The 25588-nt window shown below is 41.2% G+C and overlaps 2 protein-coding genes across 3 annotated transcripts; one reads left to right on the top strand and one right to left on the bottom strand.

Annotated features, from left to right (window-relative positions):
- The first annotated feature begins 260 nt into the window (after window positions 1–260).
- LOC121194819 (vang-like protein 1) lies at window positions 261–16676 on the top strand. 2 transcript variants are annotated; one of them, XM_041057884.1, is made up of 9 exons: window positions 261–466; window positions 1296–1401; window positions 4341–4352; window positions 8766–9194; window positions 9408–9583; window positions 10112–10245; window positions 12564–12696; window positions 13509–13743; window positions 15872–16676. In XM_041057884.1, the coding sequence occupies exons 1-9, from the start codon at window positions 396–398 to the stop codon at window positions 16130–16132; spliced, it is 1557 nt and encodes a 518-aa protein (XP_040913818.1). In that variant the 5' UTR covers window positions 261–395; the 3' UTR covers window positions 16133–16676. The 2 variants fall into 2 exon arrangements, with proteins under 2 accessions (XP_040913818.1, XP_040913817.1); XM_041057883.1 differs by lacking the exon at window positions 4341–4352 and having other exon boundaries at window positions 1296–1467; window positions 12546–12696.
- Window positions 16677–19696: 3020 nt separating this feature from the next.
- On the bottom strand, window positions 19697–24855 carry casq2 (calsequestrin 2). Its single transcript, XM_041057886.1, has 11 exons — window positions 24357–24855; window positions 22746–22830; window positions 22482–22582; window positions 22259–22370; window positions 21685–21758; window positions 21477–21607; window positions 21312–21357; window positions 21171–21225; window positions 20890–20990; window positions 20658–20732; window positions 19697–20569 (listed from the first exon to the last, which is right to left on the bottom strand). Exons 1-11 carry the CDS (start codon window positions 24591–24593, stop codon window positions 20306–20308), a joined length of 1281 nt encoding a protein of 426 aa, XP_040913820.1. The 5' UTR covers window positions 24594–24855; the 3' UTR covers window positions 19697–20305.
- Window positions 24856–25588: the final 733 nt, after the last annotated feature.

Here is a 25588-nt window from a genome sequence, read left to right as displayed (position 1 = left end):
TTAGGTATGCCTACCAGTCCTACAGTACAGAGCCCACCTTGATTATTATAAAAATGGATGGTTACTCTGATGTTGCGATCACTGGTTGTTCTGTTCTCCATGAAAATGCATTGAATGATAAGAATTTAGCTATTATATCTAATGTATTATTTGTTAGACATAGCAAGCTTTGAAGCCAGCCTCTCTCTCATACTCTCTATCTCTCCATCTCTCAGGTCAATGTGGCTACTAAAGCAGCTCTCTGGGGTAGTAGTCAGCCGTCGTAGATTCCTGAGGCTCGTCTCTATAGCAACAAATTCCTCCTCCTGAGCATTGCTGCCAACTTACCCTCACCCGCCACACGACAAGTCTCTCCTCATCCCCCTGGCCAATCACCGCCTCTGAACTGTGTTGGAATGGACACTGAGTCGACCCACTCGGGCTACTCCTATCACTCCAGCCGATCCGGGAGATCAAACCGACATGGGTATGTTTCCCGTCTGCCTGCCTTTCCATCTGACTGCCTGCTTCTCTGCTGTACCTGTCTATCCCTCCATTTTTGTTGTTTTTTGCTGGATCACATGCTTTATCTCTCACCCCAGCCCTTGCTATGGTATTTTTTTACTGGAATGCCTTTGGTGCACACTGAGTTTGTTGTGTTTCCCCCCCAGTTTGGTCAGGCCACGTATTGGTTGTAGCCAGATAAATGAGATGAGAGACTAAGAGAGAAACAGAGCGGGAGTGAGTTAGAGATTGAAACAAGCAGAGCTCATGGATTAGGGTCGTCACAGATGAGTGGCTCTAACCTATTTCAGTGATTTACTCGGTCTATTCTGCAAATGATGAGAATCTTTGAGAATTTATTTGGCATTTTGGCTTCAAACAAAATTTAAACAATTCATCAAATATCAAAATTGTTACAAATAAATTTTTGGACAGAGACTTATTGTTTCAGCTTAAGTTTTGCATGTGTATTTGTGAGCATGGGTGTAGACCTAAAAGGAGTAATTGATTCATATTTTTTTGAATTGAAAATTTATGGGCGGATATTTTGATAACAAATGTATTGTTTGAGTCAACTATCAAGCAAAATTGCTTGATAACATTTACTGGTTCCAGCTTTTCAAATCTGAGCATTTTCTGATTTTCTTTGACATATAGTATATGAACAAAATAACAAATTAACCTGATTTTTGAGGATTGTTATAGATTCTTAGACAAAACAGGATATTTTTTAGCAGACTGTGGGGTATTTGTAACTTTTTGCCCAACATTTGATAGACAAAATGATAATTAAGAAATCACGTCTTTTCCAGGGATCGAAGCCGTGAGCGGCACAAGGCCAGCAGCAGTAAAGACAGCAGCCGCTCTGAGAGATCCGTCGTCATCAACCCCCCTGACACACCATCCCAGGACTCCCCTGTTCACAATGGAGAGCCACTGCCTGGAGAACCTACACCAGCAGCAGAACATGGAGATGAAGCCCAGGTATTGACGCTGAAGTCAGTTGAAGTGCAGACTAGAGTGGCACAAAAACCGTCTAAAGGAATGCAGGCTAAGAAGTGTACTGAGGAGCATACACTGAAAAAAATGTTTCATTGAATTTACTCAATTTTAATGTTGAAAGTGGTTGCATGCAATACATTCATCTAAATCTAGACATATTTTTTATGTTGGCTGTACTAGTAATTTCAAATAAATTGTATAAGCACTTTCGGCACAAAAATTCTGAGTATTTGTTACTTTTTTGAATTTCCTTAGTAATTCTAACTAAACCCATGTTTAATTTACTTAAATTCATTATGTAATTCATATATTGTGGTTACATAATTTGTTTGTGCTTTAAATTAAATTGTTTTATTCTACATTATGTAAAATATGTTAATTCAATTAACAATTTTATTTAAAACAATCAAAATGCATATGTAGATGTGGGGGTGGCCGAGAAACCCGGTATACAACAATGGGTTGTGGCAGTCTGGAGCAATTCCCAATTCCATTTTATTTGACAAAATTATAGTCTTGTTCAAAAACTTCACAGTAAAAAATGCACATTGAGCCAACCAGAAAGACAAAAGTAAGCAAAAAGGGGGGAAAAATTCTCAAGAGCACTTCTCAAGAAGAATCAAAATAATTAAATTGTTTTATGCTACTGTCACAGGGAGACCCCGTGCACTAAAGTAAGGCACATGTGCTACACATGTGCCTTACATGTGCTCTTTCTCAGGTAGATTTTATCAGAATGTTGATCCTGGTGTGAACTGCTGGTGGTGATGTGTGTGGTATGAACGTTTGGAGGAGGGGGTGAAGGAGAGAAGTCGCACTGTGATCGTGCATTTGATTTATTGAATTTAAATTTCGTTGACCTGTGTCCTTTGTTGCACTTCTTCCTCTGTCAGACCAGGAACAGCCAAACCTGGGCTGGAGCAGTCCATTTGGTTAAATAGGGGGGTTCACAGGGGAAGAAACCAAGTGTGGTAGAGTGGGAGGAGTGTTTTGTCTTTTGTGGTGAAATGACCTCAGAATCAAAATAATACCAAACAAAAGAATTCGCTCTAAACTGCTTTTCTGGTTATACCCTTAAAGTTTGGGCCCATGGCAGGAGCTACAATCTGGAGCTGTGTTCAGGAGCTGTGCTTCTCTCCTTTAGGCTCCGGCCACCACAGCCTCCTCACTTTTATACTGGTGGACTGCACCAAGAAATCAATATCAATTATCTCTTCCAGCACACTTACAATAATCCCAATACTAAATAACATATTATCAAATAGAAGTTCAGTTAAATTTACTTTAAAACTACATATTTCTTTTTAAACAAGATACTTATACAGGTCATTTCATGATAGAGTGGGAGGGGTGTTTTGTCTTTTGTGGAGCCTAAAGGAGAGAAGCACAGCTCCTGAACACAGCTCCAGATTGTAGCTCCTGCCATGGGCCCAAACTTTAAGGGTATAACCAGAAAAGCAGTTTAGAGCGAATTCTTTTGTTTGGTATTATTTTGATTCTGAGGTCATTTCACCTCAAAAGACAAAACACCCCTCCCACTCTACCACACTTGGTTTCTTCCCCTGTGAACCCCCCTATTTAACCAAATGGACCGCTCCAGCTCAGGTTTGGCTGTTCCTGGTCTGACAGAGGAAGAAGTGCAACAAAGGACACAGGTCAACAAAATTTTGATTCAATAAATCAAATACACGATCACAGTGCGACTTTTCTCCTTCACCCCCTCCTCCAAACGTTCATACCACACACATCACCACCAGCAGTTCACACCAGGATCAACATTCTGATAAAATCTACCTGAGAAAGAGCACATGTAAGGCACATGTGTAGCACATGTGTAGCACATGTGCCTTACTTTAGTGCACGGGGTCTCCCTGTGACAGTAGCATAAAACAATTTAATTATTTTGATTCTTCTTGAGAAGTGCTCTTGAGAATTTTCCCTTTCCCATCTTTCTGGTTGGCTCAATGTGCATTTTTTACTGTGGAGTTTTTGAGCAAGACTCTAATTTTGTCAAGTAAAATGGAATTGGGAATTGCTCCAGACTGCCACAACTCATTGTTGTACACAGGGTTTCTCGGCCACCCCCACATCTACATATGCATTTTGATTGTTTTAAATAAAATTGTGAATTGAATCAAAATATTTTACATAATGTAGAATAAAACAATTTAACTTAAAGCACAATAACAAATTAGCTAACCACAATATATGAATTACATAATGAATTTAAACATGGGCTTCCTTAGAATTACTAAGGAAATCAGAGTAACAAATACTCGGAATTTTTGTGCTGAAACTACTTACATAATTTATTTGAAATTACTCAAAAATATTAAGCACAGCCAACTTAAAAATATGTCTGGATTTAGATGAATGTATTGCGTGCAACCACTTTCAACATTAAAATTGAGTAAATTCAACAAAACATTTTTTTCCAGTGTACTTTCAAACAGTCTCTGCAATAATCACATTCCCTTGGAGTCAATCTGAAGTACCAGTAATCCAGCTATGAACTCTGCAGTATGACCTTATAAACTCATCCTCTCGCAGCTGGCTATCCATTGCCACAGCGCCTGACACATCATAACAATGGCGACAACGGATCAAATAGGTCAAAGGATTAGCATCCCTCTTGTATGCCTGGTTGGATTTGTACAGACAACGAAGCAAAATGCTGTGGTGATGGAGCCTAAAGACAGAATGGATATTTAACTAAGTCAACTCTACTGGGATTAAAGGTGCAGGCACATATTATTATCTGTGTTTACCCTCTCGCTTTCTTGGCAAGAAGATCAATACAACTCTCACTCTCTAATGTTAACCAAAGCAAACTGTCTTCAGCTTCAAATCCACAGACAGATATGAGAGTGATATCAATCTTCTCATGTAACTATTAGCAAGAAGGCAAATAAGTGTATTTCCCAAAATGTCAGAAAACATTTTCCCATGCAGAGGATCAGGTAAATTGCAATGAAAGTTAAAGAAAGCTAAGCAAAAAGACATCTAGAGGAGGAAAAATGAGTTATAGATATTCTTCTTTAGTGAGAACTCTGCCCTGAGGCTTCTTTCATAGGCTCTCTGACCTACTTGAAATCTGTGTGTGTATTGTTGGTTTGTGTGTATTGTGTGTAAGAGAAAGAGACAAGAAGTGTGTTTATGTGACGTGGCTGAGTACGAGCTGCCTGCAAAAGGTGTACTTCCACAAACTGATGGTATCACTTAATGTGGTTAGGATTTGGACATGTCCTCAGACAGACTTTCTAACACCTTCTGAGAGGTCTGACCTATTTTGCCATCTCTGCTCAGCATCCCCTTCTGTCTGGGCAGCCACATTCCATGCTGTCATGTGATTGTCAGCTTGTAGCTTATGTCCATTGTCACTGGTGTAAGTTAATCTGCCATTGTATTGCATTAGCCCTCCAGACACATGTGTCCAAATGGCTCATCAGCACCACCATCACCAAAGTCCACTCCAGTCAGTGCTTATTTTGGTAGCAGCTCTGTTTGGAACACTAACAGGCTCCGGCGTAGAGAGACTTTCTCACAGACTGAGATTAGCCTTTAGCATCCAGCCAAACGCCACTTTGAGGAAAGCTGATAGGAATAATCCTCCATGTTTACACGCATGCCTATGACATAAGGATACGCTCCTGGACCACAGCTTCTGTATGTGTGTGTGTGTGTGTGTATATGTGTGAGTCATAGACAGAGTGCCAAATCTGTTACTGAGACTGGCCGTGTTGCTTTGTGAGACCGAGACGCTGTGACTTTGCGCCAGAAGGCAGCAGCTTCAGTTTCCTCATGGTGTTAGCTCTAGCAACACCAAAGCGTATGGTGAGAAGCACTCTTGTTTTAGCAGTTCATACTTTGCTTCTTTGCCCTTTTCTTCGTGGAGTCACACCAACTCACAGCTACCACACCAACAGCTTGTAATTTGATGTGAAAATGACCACCACAATAAAAGGAATGGAGTAAATTGAAGGAAACCATTTTAAATGGTTTTGTCTCACAGGCTCCATGACTCATTGTAGCACAAATACACACACACACACACACACACAGGGGCGCACACACACACACACACACACAGTGACAGTAATACCCTAATACCCTCACCAACACCAGCGCAAACAAACCAACATGTACGTGTCTTTCTAACCTCCACCCAGGCCAGTAGGGGCTAAACCATTGTGTTTTGTGGCTGCCAGACTCTTTGCTGTGTGTGTATGTGTGAGTCTCTGCAAGCAGCGCTAATCAGTATGTTGTTGTGTGGTTGTGCTTTGTGATAGTAGAACAGGCCTAACCATAATCCATATTCACCCTCTGCCAGATGAAAAGACTGCCAAGCAAGTAGGCAACAGTCATGCCGCTCTCTCTCTCTCTCTCTCTCTCTCTCTCTCTCTCTCTCTCTCTTGCTGTCTTGTAACCCTTCTCTGTTTCATCCTCTCTCTGTTACAGACTCTTTCTCCTCACTTTACTGTATATAGAGATCAGGTCTGATTATTGTAGCATTAATCTTGGGGATTAATCCACTGGGAGTTAATGGTTGGTTTTAACAGTGTATTAGCTCAGTCAATGACACACTGTTTTCCTCCACTAATTGAGACATTAGTGAAACCTTGTCTGTGTAAGCACCTTGGCAGAGAGAGATTGTATGGGAGGCGGAAATGTTCAGATTGTGCATCCAAATGGAGACTGATGCAGAGTATGAACTACTAGGGTGCATATGTTTAAGTGAGCTACATAAAATGTGACTTAGACACACTGGGCTAGCTGATCTGGGAGACGTCCTCTATATGTGAAAAGGACATGCATCCACACTAGTGTTTTGAGGTTGTTTTCGTTAAGGCCTGCAACCACACTAAAACAACAGGATAATAAAATAAAGTAAATAACTCCTTTTCCAGTCTACAAACAGTAAAACTGCGCCTCTTAGCCAACATCTGGTGAGGAGTGGCACAGACAGTCTGGTTTCTCTGTGGAGTCTGATCTAGTTAAACCTGTCATGTGTCCCCTCCTGCTCTCATTGACCATAAAGGGTTTTAAAGGAGTAATTTCACATTTTGGGAAATATTCTTACATGCATGCTTGGCGCACACTAAATGAGTAGATTGTCTCAAACTGTATCTATCTGTTCTGTATGAACAGCACCCAGCCCAGAAAAAAATCCCACACAAAACCATCCATCAAAACACAAATTGTCATTTTTTTTTCTCTTCAGTTCTTGTTCAGATAAAACAAAGGAGATATATTGTGTTAAATAGTGAGCCTTAGAGGCGCTAAGCTGTTGTCCCCTGTTTTCCAGTCTTCCAAAGCTTAGTTTACTGGCTGCTGGCTCCAGGTTCATATTTATCGTACAGCCAATCTTCTCATCTAAATCTCACCATCACCTAATGCAATGGTCATACATTTAGGTTTTATTACTACACCTGTACTATGTGAATGGCTGGAACCTGTCCTGTTAATTTCACTGCCAGACAGTGCCCAATTGCAGCATGTCTGAGCAGGCTCAGATCCTGTCTTTCTAAAAGCCTCATCACATCCCAACCACACAAAAAACCAAAAGAAGCATTTTCAGATTTATTCAGTATTTGACTGAGAGAGATATCAGGAGAGAAAAGGAAGCATTTTCAAATTTAGCTGCCTGCTCCTTTTCTAAAGAACTATTCAGCATCGATTGAAGTGTGGAATAGTACACATCACATGACAGTTATGTGTACAGACCCTGTTCTAAAGGTTGGGACCCTGTTAAAGAGAGCTGACATAAGAAAGAAAAGGAGCAAAAGAGGATGAGATGTGAGCTGAATAAAAATGAGTGTGGACAGTAAATGGACCCGACGTTACACTTACATAGCTGACCTCTGCCTTCATTCATTACTCTGGGAGACAGATACCCCCCCACTGCTATATTACACCTTCACCGCTGCCATCCTCATCTCTCACTTTCCCTGCGTCTCCTCTTCTCGTGCTCGTTCATCTTCTGGCTCCTGTTGGCATCCGCCCCTCCAGCATGGCTCAGTTAATTGGCTGTGAACAGTAATGGAGGGCAGAAGTCACATTTATGTTGCCATTTCCTGATGGGAAATATGCAAACGCAATGTAGATTTCATATTTCACATTCCACAAATGGGGTTCAATTAATCTGTAAAAGTTTATATTAACTTCTAAATAGCCTGAAATGGCACAGTTTACGGTGGAATAGAGACAGGTGAAAACTAATGTGGCTGTCCTTACCCTGTCAGTTCATCGAATACTCAGGCCCACATGGCTGGAGTTTGGGGCTTTGCAGGCTGTTTGATGTGCTGAGGTGTGTGTGTGTGTGTGTGTTCACACGTGTGTGAAGCCATGAAGGCTTATCTGTTCAGCTTGTCATTTTTTTTTTTTATCCCCCATCCTTCTTTCTGCAGCTGCTGCTCCTGTCATTGGTTGTAGCTGGAGATATATATAATGCAGTGACACTCTGGGGAGACAATGAATGGCTAATTACATGACTTAATGACAGGCACACAGAAAAATAAATGCCTCTTTAGAATAGACTTGTCATTAATTTATTCTCCCTGTGTCTTTTTGTTGGAAAGATTCATGCTTTAAATGACCCTTCTGGCAAAGAAGAAAAAAAATGTGACTCTAATTTGCGATGATGGGCCTGGAAAGCTTCAGCTTTTGTTGTTGTGATTCACTGTGTGTGTGTGTGTGTGTGTGTGTGTGTGTGTGTGTGTGTGTGTGTGTGTGTGTGTGTGTGTGTGTGTGTGTGTGTACCTTCATATGTTGGCATGTGCAGTTTCCTGCCAAAGTGAGTATTACTGCACAGCCCACCCTGTCAACATATATTACTTCAATGGGACTTTGAAGGCTTGTCATAATGAGACAAAACTCCAAGAAAATCAAACGTCTCTAAATAGAATTTTTTGCTGTGTGCATTGTGCTTTCCCATGTTATGAAGGGAGTAAAGTAGGAAAATGGAAGCATTGTTGTCTGTCTGATTCAGGTTTTTGTTGATTTATCCATTTATTTGCTAGTTTCTTGTGAATTTTGATATCTGTCTCAGGGATTTCTTCCTCTATCCCAAAATAATAGAGGTGAACAGAAATTTGTTTTCTGGGATGTTCACTTCATTTAAAAAAAGACATTTAAAGCAGTAATAAGCAATATTTTTGTATCAACAATGGACCAGAAGACTAAATGAAATGTGAAGGCAAAGGTTCTGATTAAAAAAAAAAAACTTAGACGATCACAAAAACACACCTTTCCTTCATTGCTCTTTCTATTTCCCCTTTCAGGATGATAACTGGGGAGAAACCACCACAGCAGTGACAGGCACCTCAGAGCTGAGTGTTTCCCAGGAGGAAGTGGTTGGACTGGGGAAGGGGATACAGGACCGGACCCAAGGCTTCCGTCGCTACCTTCCCCTAGCTGTGGGCTCGTGTGTGGGGCTGTTGGTGCTGGCCACGCCGCTGGTCTTCCTGCTTCTTCCAGCTGTAATGTGGCCCGACAGACTGCAGGCTTGTGGTGCAGCCTGCGAGGGCCTCTTCCTCTCCATTTCCTTCAAGCTCCTCATCCTCCTGGTGGCCATTTGGGCCTTGTTTCTCCGACCGGGCCGCGCCAGCCTGCCCAGAGTGTGTGTGTACCGTGCCTTCCTCACCACGCTCACACTCCTGCTCACAATGTCTTATTGGCTCTTCTATGGGGTCCGGATCCTCGATGCACAGGTGGGTTTGAGAGTGTGCCATTAGAGCATTAAAGGTATTTTATGGTATTTACATTTATAGCAAAGGCGAACATTGTGCAGTGTGTACATAAGCAGGAAATTTTTCATCTCAGTGACACTTTCTTGGTAAATTAAGGTTAAATAAAATTAAAGAAAATGTTGTCATCCACCAGCAGTGAATGCTGTCATTAAACATGTGATGTGGTCTAAGCAGGATGAGGACTACCACGGTATCGTCCAGTTTTCCGTGTCCCTTGTGGACTCCCAGCTTTTTGTCCACTACCTGGCCGTGGTGCTGCTGGAGCTCCGCCAGCTCCAACTCTGCTACAGCGTGTGTGTTATCCGCTCCACAGACGGAGAGACACGTCACTACAACATAGGGCAGCTCAGGTATGGATGTTCATTCAATCAGTGGAGCACAAAAAATAACCTCTCTGAACAGTACACATTGAGATATGTACAGTGGCACTTGGTCACAGTCATTACACTCTACCATGTTGAAGTATGCGTGTAATTGGAGGCCAATGTCCACAGGGAAGACTGGCACAGGCAGTAATTGAGTTACTCATCAGTCTCCGCGTCTAGTTTGCTCAAGGCGGGTTATTCTAAGAGTCTTGGGGGAAGGGATGAGAAAGTGCTGGACAGAGACACTCATCCTGTGGCTATTTTACTTGGTTTCTGTACTGGACAAGTGTGTGACTATAACAGGACAAGGAGACAACAGAGGTAATTAGTTAAGGCATAGCATAAGCATAATGGGTTTATAATTTACAGCCTTCTACTATTTAGTGGATTCAGGGACATTAGTCAGTGTCTTATGTAAGTCAGCCATGATGTAAATGGTACTACTGTTCTACTGTACTAATCTTCCTACTGTCTCTGTGTTTTCACTTTCTGTCTCTGTTGTGTTTCGCACAGCATTCAGAGGGCCGCTCTGTCCATTTTGGAGTACTACTACAGAGATTTTCCACTCCATAACCCAGCACTTCTTTCTGCCTCAAAGCACCGGGCTGCCAAACACCTGGCCGGGCTAAAGGTCTACAACGTAGACGGTTAGTTGCTGTTAACTGTCCCAATAAATTTCTCCCATGTTAAATAACATTTCAGTCAATGTCCCTCTTCATTGGTTCCCAGAGGCCAGTTTCTCAAAGGTGTTTTAGACCAGTCTGTAGTTTAAGCCTTAACAGTTACAGTCACATTACCCCCAGGCTGTTTCCATGGTAACAATCACTAACACCTGCTGACCAGTGGCACCAAATGACAAAAAAGAACAAAATACGGCTCATAACGTGTGGTTTGTTAACAGTGTTGTGGAGCTAGCGATGAGAATGGAAAGACTTTTTAGTGACTGGGGTAATCTGTTGGAAATATGCAGCAGTGAGGACGCCATCAATTTTGTTTGCCCAAGGAGACTAACCTAAGTTTAGTTGAAGAGTTAGCAGAGGAACTGATCCCATCGGCTCTAAAAAGCTACAGTATCTCAGATCTGCCACAGGTCTGGACTGCAAAGAGATTTTATGCCACAGATTTTAGTTTTGTCACTCTCTTCGCTGAATTTTTCCAGTAAAATGTCTTCGTAGCTGTTGAATTCCTCCATGGTATAATGCCATGGATGGCATTATACCATGGAATTAAGGCATCTATCTGAAGTCTGATTATTAGTTAGATCTAATCCATAGTCAGACTCTGCCTTTGTGAAACCAGCCCCGGTTTACTCTGTCTTTTCCTACTTCTGTTTTCTTGTTGTGATAAGTTTTCTTTTTCATCTCCATCTCTTCCACGAGCAGCTTTTAAAAACAAACTGCGAAAATACCTTTTGGACAGTAAGTACAGATAAAAGTCCTCAGCATCACTCCACACAGCACTTTATCACAGGAAGCTTCTAATTTCATGGTTCAGCTGACTCCATCTTTACTGCACTCTTAAGCCTCAGTGCCTGACATAATGTATATATTGCATCTACAGAAAGCACTCTACTGCACACACTGACTCCGCTGAAATGCTCTTTATATATTGCCTCCCTGCACCCACATACACACATCCTGTAATGCCACATATTGCACCCTGCCCTGCAGTTAAAAGGGTCCTCCACTCATCACCCATCAATCCCCTACCAGCAAAGCACAGAGGATTTAATGATCTATGGCAGGGATGCAGTATGGGATATGGTGTCCTCATAGCACCTCCCAATCAACCCCACCCCCTTCCCTATCAAAAGGGAAGCAGAAAGGCCTCTAGAGGGCTGTGGAATTTCGAGTCTTAAATAATTCATCAGAGTAACGCTCATTTCTCACATACTCCCACATCTCTCCTTCCTCCCGCTCAGCCCGTCTCCTGCTTGGCTCGCTCTTGCTTTCTTTCTTTTTTTCCACCTCCTTTATTTCATTTTTTACTCACTTCAGCCCCCCACCCACCCCCTCCCTCTTTCTCATTCATAGTCTTTCACAGTCGCTCGTCTCGTAGTATGAATATGTAGGCCAGGAAGTTAAAGAGGCTTGTGTTTACCCATATTTTCCAGTGGAAAATATTTACAGTGCTCCCTGCCCAAATTATCTGACAGCTTTCTTTCAACAGTATACACTAGAATGGTTTTCATCCATGTTTTATTACTACACTCAATGGCTCCTTCTCACCTGCACACACACACACAAACACACACACATATGCAGATTAGAATATTAATGATTTATATCCTTACCAGACCTGCAGCATTTACTCTCTATAGCCCCCTCCCAAACTGTGCTAACCTTCATGAATATGGACCAGATCTTATACCCCTACAGTGAAACCCCAGGAACTGTAATATACCTCTGTGCAAGCCACATTAGCTTTATTGGTTTGTCACACAAATCAGTAAATACTAATAGTAAGTAGATCAGACAAGAACTATGGCCTTTGAAGTGTAAAATGATGAATATCTAATCCACTCCACCCCCAACACCCCCAGTGAAAAGGTTTCTGCATCAGACTGTCTGAGGAAAAATGTGAATGCTTCAAATGGAAACTGCCTCTTCTCTCAGTGCTATAATTAACCCTCTCTGTGACTGAGACACATGATCTGGCAGGATGCCCCAGATAACTTACAAAGATTAACACAAAGAATCCTCAAATCTCTCTCAAAAGCCCATGGAATATAAAATGGGCACAATACTGACCAAGAAGGTTGACTTACAGTTGTTATACACCTCCAGTGATGTATAAGATCTCAGCTCTCCTCCAATGTGACCTTTTTTTTCCCATGATTCAGGTTGAGATACAGCCCATTAATCAGAGTCTGGTGGGGTCAGGGACCACTTCCTCCAGCTCAGAGTGATATAACCAATTTGCCTCTGTCCCTCTCCTTTCCCTGCAGCCCCAGGGAACACGGCAGGGGCTCAGTCTGGTAATGGAAATCAGTCACGGGCGATGGTTACAGCTGCCTCCAAACGCAAAGACAGTGCCCACAATGAGCTGTACTACGAAGAGGCCGACTACGAGAGAAGAGTCCGCAAACGTAGAGCCAGGTAAGTCAAACAGAAACATAGAGTTTCAAAGGATCAATTATTGATCTAGAGACTCTTTCAGACTTTCACACATAAATGTGACTGCAATTTTGCACGTCAGTCTATGTCTGATTAAACTCAGGAGTCGCTTTCGAGTCTGAATTAAATATCAGATTAACGTAAAAGCTACAGCAGGTCAAGGATAAATACATACAGTGAGGGACTGAATGCTTTTTTTGCCTTAAAAGCACTGTAAATTTCTCGTTTAAATCATTATCTATTATGTACAAGCAAATTAAATTGGTTTAATAAATCAGGAAATACTATAGATAACCCAGTGGTTTTCATGTCAGAAAATGATTTTCCCCTCATGGTTGAGGCCAAAAGAACTGAAAAATAAACCTTTATAAAATAGTAATTGGACTTATTTTTAATTTTGATTTGTGCCATTTTGATTTGTGTCCAACTGCATTATTAAACACCCAGCAAAAACCTTTTTATACACGAGGTTCAGCTTAACTTGTTGCCATTTTGTGTTTGCATGGTGGGGTATTACAAAAGCAGGATTCATTATCTAATAAACTGATGAGAATTTATTCACAGGCAAGAAGCAGCGGCTACGTAAGAGTATGTAGGAATATTTATGGATATGTAAGTCTGAATGGCAAGCGGCCATTACTTTAACAAATGATAAGCAAAGCCAGCTATATTATGCATTCCATGTCTGAACGGGGCTTAACAGTGGCTCTGGGACATGTGGTATGTGTTGCTTATCGAACAGTATGGATTAAAACTGTAAGCTGAGGGCTGACAGTAAGCTCCGTCTTTGTCAGGCTGGTGGTGGCTGTGGAAGAGGCCTTCACTCATGTCCGGCGGATGAAGAAAGAGGATGAGCGGGCAAGCCCCTCTGACATTATGGATGTACGTGAGGCTGCTCTGGCCATTTTTCCCTCTATGGCACGTGCCCTGCAGAAGTACCTCCGCACCACCAGGAGGCAACACTGCCACAGCATGGAGAGCATCCAGAAGCACCTGGCTTTCTGCCTCGTCAATAACATGAGCCCTAAGGTCAGCTTGGCTTTTAATGTGTGTGATTGAAATTCTAAGAATTCTAGAAAGGATGAGTTGTTAGTATTTTAAGCCATGAAGTCAAAGTGTTAATCAGACCCTAAGCATAATTCCAGTTTATTACAACTTGGGCCCTGTTTTCACCATTCTCGCCATGATTTCTGTCAGCTGTGATAGCATTGTACTCCTCAGTGTTGTTGCTGAGACTCAATGAAATCGCTACAACTAAGTCCAACAGGGAAACAAAATCTACACTGAAAAAAGTGTTTTGTTAAATTTACTCAATTTTAATGTTGAAAGTGGTTGCACGCAATACATTCATCTAAATCCAGACATATTTTTTAAGTTGGCTGTACTTAATATTTTTGAGTAATTTCAAATAAATTATGTAAGTAGTTTCAGCACAAAAATTCTGAGTATTTGCTACTCTGATTTCCTTAGTAATTCTAACTAAGCCCATGTTTAATTTACTTAAATTCATTATGTAATTCATATATTGTGGTTAGCTAATTTGTTAATGTGCTTTAAATTAAATTGTTTTATTCTACATTATGTAAAATATTTTGATTCAATTCACAATTTTATTTAAAACAATCAAAATGCATATGTAGATGTGGGGGTGGCCGAGAAACCCTGTATACAACAATGGGTTGTGGCAGACTGGAGCAATTCCCAATTCCATTTTATTTGGAAAAAAAATGGAGTCTTGTTCAAAAACTCCATAGTAAAAAATGCACATTGGGCCAACCAGAAAGTTAAAAGTAAGCAAAAAGGGGGGGGGGGGGGGGGGGGGGGGGGGGGGGGATTCTCAAGAGCACTTCTCAAGAAGAATCAAAATAATACAGAACAAAAGAATTCACTCTAAACTGCTTTTCTGGTTATAGCCTTAAAGTTTGGGCCCATGGCAGGAGCTATAATCTGGAGCTGTGTTCAGGAGCTGTGCTTCTCTCCTTTAGGCTCCGGGCACCACAGCCTCCTCACTTTTATACTGGTGGACTGCACCAAGAAATCAATATCAATTATCTCTTCCAGAACACTTACAATAATCCCAATACTAAATAACATATTATCAAATAGAAGTTCAGTTAAACTTACTTTAAAAACACATTTCTTTTTAAACAAGATACTTATACAGGTCATTTCACCACAAAAGACAAAACACCCCTCCCACTCTACCACACTTGGTTTCTTCCCCTGTGAACCCCCCTATTTAACCAAATGGACCGCTCCAGCTCAGGTTTGGCTGTTCCTGGTCTGACAGAGGAAGAAGTGCAACAAAGGAGACAGGTCAACAAAATTTAAATTCAATAAATCAAATACATGATCACAGTGTGACTTCTCTCCTTCACCCCCTCCTCCAAACGTTCATACCACACACATCACCACCAGCAGTTCACACCAGGATCAACATTCTGATAAAATCTACCTGAGAAAGAGCACATGTAAGGCACATGTGTAGCACATGTGCCTTACTTTAGTGCACGGGGTCTCCCTGTGACAGTAGCATAAAACAATTTAATTATTTTGATTCTTCTTGAGAAGTGCTCTTGAGAATTTTCCCCCCTTTTTGCTTACTTTTGTCTTTCTGGTTGGCCCAATGTGCATGTTTTACTGTTTTTGAACAAGACTCTAATAATCAAATAAAATGGAATTGGGAATTGCTCCAGACTGCCACAACCCATTGTTGTATACAGTGTTTCTCGGCCACCCCCACATCTACATTTGATGTTTTGATTGTTTTAAATAAAATTGTGAATTGAATCACAAACACGAGAATGAAAAACACACAAAAAGCTTGGATCTAGAGCTATTTTTGCTTGCAACACATTTCAAGCTTAACGTTCTTCCTCGGGCAGCATCAGCATCTGGCAACTTGTGTTTCTTGTTTTGACCAACTGTTGTTTAGTGCTGTTGCCATATTCCCAGAGCTCAGCAATTAACATGGTAGTTAATAATGTTGTTTTTGCAATTAGAAATGGTGGCCAAAACTAAGCAAATAAGTCTCACCCAAGTTGTAATGAACTGGAAATATCTTGTAAAATCGGCTTCTTAACGTTATGCTGTTAAAAAATGATTTTCAGGGTGAAAAATGTGGAATCATTGGCTGTTTGTGTATGTGTGTGTCCAGGCCTTCCTTGAGGCCTACCTGGCCCCTGGTCCGACCCTGCAGTATGGCCCTGAGCGCTGGATGGCTGATCAGTGGACGTTAGTCAGCGAGGCTTCTGTCACCAGTGGCATAAAGGAGGGGACAGAGTTCCTGCTTAAGTGTCTTGACTTTAGCTTAGCTGTTACCGTCAAGAGCATCCCTTACATCCGACTGACTGAGGAGTACATCGACCCCAAGTCTCATAAGTTTATACTGCTGCTTCAATCTGAGACCTCAGTTTAACAGACCCAGTGGACCAGTTCTGCTGATCTGGACTTGCGGGACTTGCTGAATTTAAAAAAAAAAATTTTAATAAATAAACTTTTTTTACTGTTTTTTGTACTTAAGTTTATGTTATTTTCTCACATAGAGTATCTTTGTGTCCTTGTCATTGTCCTGGGAGACATGAAAGACATAAAAAACGAAGAAAATAGGAGGGAATACACTTGGATTTCTCTGCCCAGACATTTGCAGAACATAGTTCAGATATTCCTCTATGCACTTCAGATGACCCTTACAAATGTTCTTCCTTCATTTGCATGTACCAGTGTGTGCCTGCGTGGGAGAGTTTACAATTTTCAAGGAATTAGGATGCAACAAGTGTGTGTGTTCCAGGGTCTGTCTCAACCTGTCTCCCTTTTCTCCTTAGCGTTACTAGTGACCAGGACATTTGATATAAACTAAGACCTTTTCACCAAAACTGCTCTTCTTCTGTCTTAGCGGTGATTATTTAACTGTCCTGTATTACAGATGTATGTACAGTATTTATATGTGAATATATAGTATCCCTCCATGCTTTTATATCAAAATTGTGCTCGGTTTGAATGACTTTTTTTTTTTACCTTAATTGTCTGCGCTGTATTTGTGGAGATAACTGGACTGTAAATAGCTGAAGACATGTTTGTAAATGTCAGACAAATCACTGGAGTATCTGGGACAAAATACCAAACACACAACAGCTGAATATAGGCGGTCTAGCTGATAGATTGTGAACAGACACATCCGACGAGTCATAATGTTTGTGTTTGTACAGTGAAGTGTGTGCAGTGTACACTGATTTGTAGGCCAGCAGAGGGACTTAATGTATGAGGTTAATGTGATTGACATTTTTATATCTCATGTTAAAACCATTGCCTGTGCTGTTTAATTTCATAAGGTATGCCCTTGTTTGGGATCTTAATTCACCATGAAGAGGGTGTATGATTACAGCACCTCTCTGAAACATGAGGTCCTCAGCTGAAAAAATACAATTCATTAAATAAATGAATAGTTAAGCCCAGATTTCAGGAGCTGTTTCAAAAGATTTGACTTTCTGTGAAATAAAATTCCCATCTATAATAAATGGGGCCAATTTATTTAGCCCATGCTAGCAAGTGTTTAAACAAGTGTTAAAAATTAATAATTTAGTGTAAATCAGCTCAGCCCAGTGTTAGTATTTCTGCTGTCAGTATTCTGTCTGTGGACTCTGAAGTGTCCCACTACTGCCACCTATCTACCACTACCGGAACAGGAACTGTCCTGTGCATCAATCAAACTATTCATTTCTATGAATATTTTGTCTGTATTTTTTATATCTTCTGTATGTGGGAGGCATGTTATATTGTACATTTATATTGACAACACAAGTGTTGCTGTGGTCACTGACAGTGTAGTTTTGTTTAGGACCATTTAGGAGTGTTGATGGTTGTATATACTGCTTGACTACACATGTGCCTCAGTTATACATATGTAGGATCTTCTCAGCGTACATGTGAAGTTTTCAAGTGTGCTTGTGTGTGTGTGTGTGTGTGGGAGAGAGAGAGAAAGAGAAAGAGAGAGAGAGGAAATGAGAAAGAAAGGGAACATAATGAAGAAAAAAATGATATTTCTTCCCCAAATGTCATGCAGCTGACAAGTCAGTCTTAAATTGTCCCTGTCTTCTTTTATACAACAGAAAATTCAAAACCATAGCAGCTGTGTCAAAGTCACGTTTGTAAAAAAATAAATAAATATTTGTATTGACCTTTTCATGGTATTTGATTATTGTTGTATTTTTATGTAACATGATAGATGAGCGTGTATATTAGTACAGTGAATGGTTTTTGAGGTGTTTAGAGACAGTGGCAGTTTTTGGCACGGCCGAACCGGGCAGCCGCCTGCGGCGGCATCACATGGGAAGATAATAACAATAATATAAAATAAAAACAATATAATTTTATTACTTTAGAATAATAAAGAAAATAAAAGAATAACATACAAACAAAATATAGAATAAATATTCTGAATAGCACAAATCCTTCACCACACAAATGAAAACACACTAAAGGAAATAAAAAATTAACAAACAAAAACTAAAACCAATGCCCGCCGCCCCTCCCCTCTGTCACGGTTCTGCTGTATACACACACACAGCTCAGCTCAGAATACCCACAATGCCTGCCGCCCGTCCCTTCTGTCGCGGTGCAGCTTTATAACATACACACAGGGCTCACACTCTACCCACAATGCCCGCCCCCCCCACCCCACAGAGACCAAAAACAAAAAATGTACCAGGCTGTAAATATGTTTTTTTAGGCTGTAAAATTGGCTATTTTAACATGGGGGTCAATGGAGAATTGCTCACTGCTCATTGCGATGTCCAAAGAACAACTTTTGTCTGATGGGTGCTTCTCCAGGTAACCTGTTCTCCTATTTAAATGAAGACATCACCAAATCACCAGACCAACATACATACATACATACATAAAGTCCCAGTTTCTGCATCTAGGTACCTGTAATGTGAAAATCTGCAGGGCTCTATCTTAATCCAAAGCTGTGCATATGAACCTGCTATGGTTCAGCCCTGGATCAACCAGCATTATTTCATCAACCACCTCAATACTCCACAGAAACTGGAAGATGTCCTAGTCATCAAGGCGACTGACATATTTGGAACAGCACTAGCGGATACTACGCACAGCACACCTATAGCTTTGCTATAGTTCACGCACAAATGGATCAGGAAGCATCACTTGTCATTGTAGATTGTGTTTTCGTTGACTGTGACTGCAGAGAGAAGCGGTGATGAGTCACAGCAGAAAAGAGAAAGCAACAAAGCAAAGTAAAAGTACAAGAATTCAGAGAGTAAGAGAAACATGAGGAAATTAGCATTCAAATGAGCTTTCTTGCATCAATCCAGTAGTGTAATGACAATATTATCTCCTTGTGCAGCTGCTGCCTGCGCCATTAATTCAGGTGAGAAATAAACCTGAAGCAGTAGGAAGAAGTAGTGAAAGGTGAAAGAAGAGATCGGCGGTTTGCTATTGAAAATGGAGATTGTCAGCATGTGGTTTAACAATTTCAAAGTTGTAACACCCCCGGGGAGAAAATGTGCATTAACACTAAACATTACAACAAGTTACACCACCTGAAAGGAGGATGGAGAATTGGAAACACACATTTACCACCCACTTTGGTTTATTGACACTGCATGTAATGGGCCTCAACTTTTTTGATCAAACCAGTGGGTGCATTGGATTGAACAGATAAAACTGTTTCAAAAGCGCTGTTCAGTGGTGGAAGAAGTATAATATAAAGATACTTCCAAATTACTGAAATATTACTGCACAGAGGTACTATCAGCAAAATATAGGTAAAGTATACAAGTAAAACTACTTGCTCTGACAGATATGACAGAGACGGGTTGTGAGATGATAAATGGAAAAGGAGAGAAGAAAAAAAGTTCTACTACACAAATTAGTTTTCATATGTTGGACTTTTATCTTTGTTCTGAAAAATGACGAAGAACCTGAATTAGACACTTTTTTGTAAGGGGCAACAAACCAAAAATGTTAGAAACCACTGGTTTAATTTTTAACAACACTGCATTTTATTTTCATGGTTTTTTTTTTTTTGTTTTTGTGTGTGTGTGTGTAAAATCTTAATCTGAAAAGTAACCAGTCCTGGAAATGTAAAGGAGTAGAAGTACAATATTTCTTTCTGAAATGTGGTTGAGTAGAGGTATAAGGTAGTATTAAATGAAAACACCCAAATTAAGGACCTCAAAATTGCACAGTAAAAGTATAGTGTTTGGATTTCACAGTGTACTGGAGTAAAAGAAGAAATTAATTTGATGACATGATTGTTGACATCAACAGTGCTTTATTATGAACAGTCAATGATAGATATATAAATGAATATCACGTAATGTGAGGTAAATGTCTGGTCCAGACATTGAAATACTTATTTCTTTTATTTTTAATCTAAAAAAAACCCATTCCTTCTTCTGTACACTGTCAAAAATTACATTTTTGGATATTAAATAGACTTATAATTTTATCACTATTATCATCAGCAATTGTTTCTTAGTGAAAAGTTACTTTACAGTTGTTTGAAGTCCATGTTCAACTCAGCCTCAAGAGTAAAGACTGAGGAGTCAAGCTTTATTATTCTCATAAATTACTCTTCATCATCGTCGTCATCGTCATCATCGTTGTCATCGTCGTCGTCATCATCATCATCATCTTCATTGTCACCATCATCCTCCTCATCACTATCTTCGTCACCGTCATCGCCATCGTCATCATCATCATCATCATCATCATCATCATCGTCATCCTCAGTGTTGACTTTGCCAGAGAGCACATCTTCAATCCAGTCCTCCAGCTCCTGAGCACTGGGCAGATCCTCCTCATCTTCCATCTCCATCCACACGCTGTCGGCCTGCTCACAAACACACAGCAGCCAAACAGTGAGTCAAGCACAACATTCATGTCATGTCAAACAGGTTGTCAGGTTGTCATGGACTTACATCTGTAACGTTGACTACTCCAATCTGTGGTCTGAATAGGTCCACCTTGAAGGTCTTCTCCCAGTAAGGGATCAGCTGAAAAGAATCAGTGAAAAAAACAGAAAACGTTATGTCACGTTAGACCTGCAGCTTGTGAGCTCAGTATCTGTCCACAGGGTTTGGTGTGATGTTTCACTGCTTTCCTGTCTGCCTGGCTCTGTGCTTCTCTGAGCCTTACGGCATCACGGCTCACCAGTGGAAAGTCATCGGGGTCAATCCAGACGATGCTGAGATCAGGCAGGTGAGTGTTGTCTCGGGCCACCTCCTTCAGGATCTCCAAGAACTCATAGCCATCTGGAAGAAAGTAATATCACACAACATCAATTGATTCAAAACTCCGCTAGGACGAAGGGGAGGAGAAGGTTGACAAACAGGAGGTTGACTATTTCTTGTCCAGGAACAAATATGCTCTACAGTCTCATGGTCTTCATCCCCTCCAAAAACAAACTGTAGTATAACATAACAAGCTCTCACCGGGATCCTCCTCCTCTGCAAAAGCCACAATGTGGATGCCCTCAATATCATCCTCCTGAGAAAATGAAAAATAGACTGTTAAGTGTCGGGGAAAACTAAATTTAAAGTTGTTGCCTCTGCAGTCAAGCAGTCTTCACTCACCCAGGTCTCAAACATATCTTCAGCACGCAGCTTTCTCAGAGTTGGTCTGACGGCACAGAAACGACATTGGGTGTTACAGCATGTGTTTATACAATAGACCTCAATCCTTTTAACAAGTAAAGTACATTTGCTGGAGTATTCACTTTAATGTTGCTCTTTGTTTACCGTCTGTGTTGAGTTATGAAATCCACCAGATCCTCCTCAGAATGAGGTTTGCCTGGGATGGTGACGGGCTCCTCCATGAAGGGCTCATAGAAATCCACCTCATTCATCTTCAGTGTCAGCTCCTTGGCCACCTGAAGCAGAAGCAACAGATTGCTCAAGAATAATGATGTGTCTGTTGAATTGTTTGTGTGTTTTGTTTGTTACTTACAGATTTCTCAAACGTGGCAAAGAACTTAATGTAAGGTTGGAACTGCTCTGCAGCTTCTTTAAATGCTTCATAGTCTGAGAATAAAAGAGAACAGGGGAGAAAAAGGAGACAGTGTTGTGATGCTGTGTTATCTTATGTGCAGCATGGCTTTTTTGTGCTCCTGTTTTCTTAATCACACATCTGTTTGTGCTTTCTTTGGCTGTCGCGTACATGACATTTGCACATTGGGGAGTGGAAATAGCTGAACTTTGACCACTGCTTAATCCTCCCACAGTTGGTCAGATGGGATTTAGCTGCGGCTCATCACCACAAGTAAAATGCTCTAGACTCAGTTCTTCCAAAGCATGTGAGAAGGGATGAGGAAGTGACAGCTGTGTGTGCACCAGTGGTAAAAATGGATCTGCAAATCCATGGAGATGAGGGGGTTAAAATGCACTCATGTTATAATGAAGGGTATGAGCCACAGACAATCCATCGCAGACCCATCTAACAAGGTAGTGACCTGTTTTCAGACAGCAAGAGACATAAACATTTTAGAAACATATTGTTCATGCCAACAGCCCCAGACACTCACGCTCAGAGTCTTCACTCTTGAAATAACCAATGAGGCGGATTTCTTCCTCCATCCTATCAAAGGCTCTCAGCTCCAGGGCATTTCCTATCACCTCCACTGGCTCCTCCAACAGCTAGAAACAGACAGCAAGAGGAGACAGGAGTTCTGGGGTGAGTTTGTAACTCTGACAAAGTGTCGATTACCTCTAGCAGCTGGGAATCTGCCTTTAATTCAGTCAACTCACGTCCAGCAAAAACTCCACCAGGGTGTTAGCAGAGAGCAAGCCGTCAAACTCGATCACCCGATCAGCTTTAAAAACATATACACTGCCTTCCTCTTCCAGACCTGTGATTGAAGGAAATTGCATGTAATTACGTAAAGACTGTTGCTAACGTTATTTGACCCTTGACTAAATAACTGTTATCAAGGGCAAAACCTCTTTCAAGACTTGCAATCCCAATCAGATAAAGGAGGCTAAATAAAAGTTATGCTGTATGCGAAGACTCACCAAGTTTCTTTGCCACCTTTGCATCTTTGTGGGAGTCTACCATCCCAAACCCAATGTCCTTCTCTTCCATAACCTGAGCTGCAAGCTGCAGCCAAGAGAGAAAAATCATTTGGGAGTGAATGTAAAGAAAAGGACTGAACACAAAACATGTAAAGAAACAAGACAAAAAGTAAACTATTCATTTTAGCGCCTAAGGTCTGTAAACGTAAGATATAAAAGCCCAGTTCAGTTAAAAATCTTTGCAGCTGCTTTTGTGGAAAAAGAAAGAAAAAAAATTAAAGGGAGCTTGACTGCCATGTTGGGTTAGGTCTTCAGAGGAAAAAAAAATAATACAGAAACTGGCAAGCTGACAGAGGTGCCCAAGCTGCCCAGGGGCAGTAAAGACACAGTTACATAATCACCCAGACGGTCTTGCTCTAAATATAACCAAAGAGTATACATAATTGTTCTGGCAGTTGTTCTGTGAAGTACAGTAGGTGAGCTGACTGAGACTGAGACTCTGCTGCCACAAATAATTCTCACACAAATGGAACAAGCTTGTTTATATCTCTTGATTAATGTGCTGTCATTAGTGCAAAATGAAAAACAGCTTTGGACCAATACAGTTAAAGGTACCCAGTAGAGTGTTTGACCACTGTGTTAGTTCTACGTGGCAGTGGTTTTATAAGAGGATTCATGATTTGCTGATATTATGTGTGGGGACAATCACACACACATGATTCATGTCCTGCGGTCGGTTTCACGCTAGTGATCTACAGTAGGTGGCAGTAATGTGGCAGTGGCAGTAAAGAAGAAAACTGTTAACAAGCAAACATGGATGTAAACAATGAATGAATTATCTATTATAAAGTTCAAAAGGCATATTCAAGTTTTTCAGCAATTGAGAAAGAGCAAGAAACAGACCTCAAACAGGGTTTAAGACTGCAAAAACCATCTGCAAGTTGTAGACATTTAAGCAAAAGAAGCAAATACATTATTTTCTGTATCTTCTCACTTCACACTAGCAGTCATTGATGTGCAATAGACTGTGTTTTGTATATGCTTACTGTACACGGGTGCCTGACTCTGTACTAATATGGTCCAACCTGTGCTGTGTAAAACAAGTGAAGCTAATATCAGGACTGAGCAGCTGGGCTCAGATTACCTTCAACAGATCAAAGAGCAGCTCACGGTCATCCATGTGTAACATGACACAGGGTGCACTTTTTCCTACTGTATGGGATTCATGCAGAGAGATTTATTTAATCTATCAATTACATAGGTGTCCAGCTGCTTAGCTGAGTCTGAACACAAAATACCCTCACGCTCTTTTTTTGGGGGTTTGACAATGCTACAAAAAGCCACATTCAAGGAGCAGGGAGTTGTGTCCTTCACATACATAGTTCAAAAATATAAAACTCACAAGCTCTCGGCCTATTTCTCCAAGCAGAGGAGAGCCACAGGGAGAACTAGCCTCGTAAACTTCTATGGCAATAAAGCGCACATTGAATTAAGCTGAAGCGACAGCACTGCATCTTACTTTGCATTTATGGAGTGTATACACTTACACACTGACCTTGAGGAAACCCTGCAGTTTTTCTCTACCTACTCTTCTTCTTCTTAATACTTTACCTCCAGCACCAGCTCAGTCATCTGGTGCTGTTTTTGTAGCTCCTTGCTGTCTGGTATAGGCTCATGGTAGAACAGGCAAAGCATGTTGTACTTCTTCAAGGCTTTCTTGTAGTTCTTGTCATTGATGTCCAGGACGCGGTCTTTCCCGTCATACTGTGGGAACTCCAGGCCCTTCTCGGCCGGGGCCAGAGGCACGAGACTCAGGCAAGGGAGTAGGAACAACCACAGGGAGAGCATGGTCCAGAGCTACCACACACCCCTAAAAGTCAGAGTATGGTTTGGTTTCACAACACAAAACTAGACAACCAGAAAGGTCACCTAATCCCTGTGTAAAAGGAGGGAATTATGGGAAATGCTGCAGAAAGTCTTTGGCGTAACAAGTGGCCCGTGAGTGGCAGTTCTCAAGCATCCCAAGTTGTCCACAGAAATCCAGTTTCTAAAGCATCTTCAGGACCCTGCAACTCCTTCTCCCGATATGATCACTCCTTCACACTCTCTCTCTGCAGACACAAAGGCGAGAAAGAACTACTGTCGGGCCTGTGAGTTACTAGGGGGGTTGGGCGGTGGGGGGGTGGATACCATACATAGCAGTGCTCCTCTCCCCCTAACTGTGCAGGACAGGCCCATTTTTAGGAGACCAGTTGTTTAAATGCTAAAAATAAAATGGCAAGTGAGAAAGAGATATAGTAGAGGGCAACAGTAGGGGGGTTAATAGTGAGTTACAGTACTTTATCCGTGTGATGTCTCTCTGAGGGAGTCAGTGATGATGTGAGAGGACAGAGGCGAGCCCCAAAGATTTGGGGGTGCAGTTATTTTGAGGTGTTTAGTGAGGACCGAAAGCAAAGTGGAAGTGTTATTTGGTGCTAGAGTAGAAGACAGTGGTGTATTTTAAGTGGCAGCACATGAGACAATCTGCCAACAGGTGTGCAAAGGGCAACTTAAATAATCTCATTAATACACCTGATTTGTTACCAACTTTACTCATTCTGCTCTTCACAAACCTACACACTGACTGATCTTCTTCTTAAACTCTTTATTTAATAACATGTATCGTTTCTACACTAGTGACAAAACAGCAGCAGCTACACCTCTATTTTTACCTCCCTCTTTGGTCTTCTTCAGCTCTGCTCTTGTCTCAAGTACAATACCAGCTGCTTCTGATAGAATCTCTGCTGCCCTCTGCTGGTAGAACCATGTATGAGCTCAGGGGTCACAACATCACCACCCTGAAA

Source organism: Toxotes jaculatrix, chromosome 15 (assembly GCF_017976425.1).
Source record: "Toxotes jaculatrix isolate fToxJac2 chromosome 15, fToxJac2.pri, whole genome shotgun sequence".
In the NCBI taxonomy this organism is placed as follows: domain Eukaryota; kingdom Metazoa; phylum Chordata; class Actinopteri; family Toxotidae; genus Toxotes; species Toxotes jaculatrix.
This window is presented reverse-complemented; position numbering and strand designations above follow the sequence as displayed.